At 44.7% G+C, this 1788-nt stretch overlaps 1 protein-coding gene across 1 annotated transcript in view; it reads right to left on the reverse strand.

Annotated features, from left to right (window-relative positions):
* Positions 1-447: 447 nt before the first annotated feature.
* Positions 448-1788, reverse strand: part of LOC101855949 — a gene marked incomplete in the record, with an annotated part of 17982 nt that continues 16641 nt past the window's right edge. Inside the window, 1 exon segment of the mRNA XM_013082578.2 lies at positions 448-1595. Coding sequence (XP_012938032.1) covers positions 614-1595 — 982 coding nt within the window.

The raw sequence follows: 1788 nt of genomic DNA on the forward strand, positions 1-1788 counted from the left end.
TTTAAACAATATGATCGTATTTCAGCACACGATGCTGAGTCACTGAAACGCTCCCACTCGTCGCTCCTTGGAGCTGTCTCGGGACTGACGTAACCTGCTCGTATGCAAGCTATTCCGTGGCAGAATTCGCTGACGTCTTGGCATTTAGATTCGATATTCACTAGCGTATTCATAATGATATGCCGTTATAAAGGGTTCCTTTCAGTGCTGATGGGCCTACTTAAACAAGCCAAGGATATTTAACGCCCTTCTGAATAGAGCTGAAAGGATTGCTCGTTTTCATTTCTTCTATCTCTTGTGAAATACAGACGAAATATAACGTTGTTCCTTGATGTGTATTTCGAATTTGGACGTACATTGAGTCAGTATGACCCAACGCCAGACATTGCAATTACAATTCATTATACTTAAATTTTCCTTATGTCAAGAATTGCAGAAACACTTTGAAACTTTTCACGCCAAAATTTTAATAACTGGAAGTGATTTTTCCAGTCATTTCTATCAAATGTTCTTGATAAGTCAATTTAAATATGCTCAGCTCTAAGATAAAGACATTCTGTTTGCCTTTGTTCTCCTGCCTAACCCTTCTCATTGTGCGATACGCTAACTTTCCTTATAACATAGGGACTATGACGATCCAGGAATCTTCGCTGTCATCAGCACTGTCTTCACTCTTGCCTGCGGCATGTACGGCAGCTAATGGTTCTGGCTCTACCTTTTTGGGCCTGTACCTAACCTGGAAGTCGAAAGTGGTCTTTTTGTTCCCATTGCCAGTCTTTATTGGATGCGAAAATGGTAGATCAGAAATGCTATTCTCCACTGGTGCGCACGTTGTTTGCTGTTTCACTTTGACCTTCTCGGCCTTTAACTTCCGTTTTTCACTTCTGGTAGGTCGTTGAGTTGGAGAATATATTTCTTTGCTAGCAGTGCTATCGGTTACGGCCCTGGTCGTGTCTGGCAATCTTTTGGCGGGGCTTGCAATTATTGCATTCGCGCTTAAGGCGCAAGAAGCGGAGAGGAAAACACTGCTTGGATCCGCGGACGGGTCTGTCTGGGCCAAGTTGTTGTTGGCTGTGTCCACTGGGAAGATAGGGCGAGCTGTGTCCTGATCTGAAGACGACTTGTGTCTACTGTGTTGTGTGGCGATATCTGACTCGGGGCTGCTTTCGTTATAGCCTTGGATCAAAGCCTTGAGTTTGTATATGATACTTCTCTGACTTTTCACTTCCTTTCCTGCCGAACTGGGGGCTTCCTGGGTTTGATCTTCCGTGTTCTGTGAAACGTCCAAACCGTTTCCAAATGCTTCCAAGTTTTTCTCGGTCATCGTGGATAACTTCCTCATTTTTCGTGGAGGTGATGTGCTTGGGGTAAGAAGTGGCATACCTTCCTCTTGCGTGTGAGAGACCCCTTTGCTCAGATGAGGAAGATCTGTTTTCTCCTTTGTCAACAATTTGCATCTGCTTCTTGGGTGGCGGGCGGGTGACACGGACAGGCGTCTCTTCATGTCCGGTTTGTGCGATGTGCCGTCTTGTAGAGCCAGAGTTGGTGCCGTATTATTGTCTGGTGCTTGAGAGCAAGTTCCCAGAGCTCGGAGGCTAAAAGAATGAAAAGATAAGGAAATATTAGACTAACGATTCTGAATTTCAGGTCAATACCCTAGTGTATAAAAAAATAAGAAGGTATCAGTCAACATCCTCGACTCAAGTACTCCCAACATAAGACTGTAGGCCTAATCAATCACTTTCCCTACCCACTTCTCTCCCCACTCTTCCCACTGTACCCCTCTCT

The sequence above is a fragment of the Aplysia californica genome, unplaced genomic scaffold, assembly GCF_000002075.1.
Source record: "Aplysia californica isolate F4 #8 unplaced genomic scaffold, AplCal3.0 scaffold00182, whole genome shotgun sequence".
Classification (NCBI taxonomy): Eukaryota; Metazoa; Mollusca; class Gastropoda; order Aplysiida; family Aplysiidae; genus Aplysia; species Aplysia californica.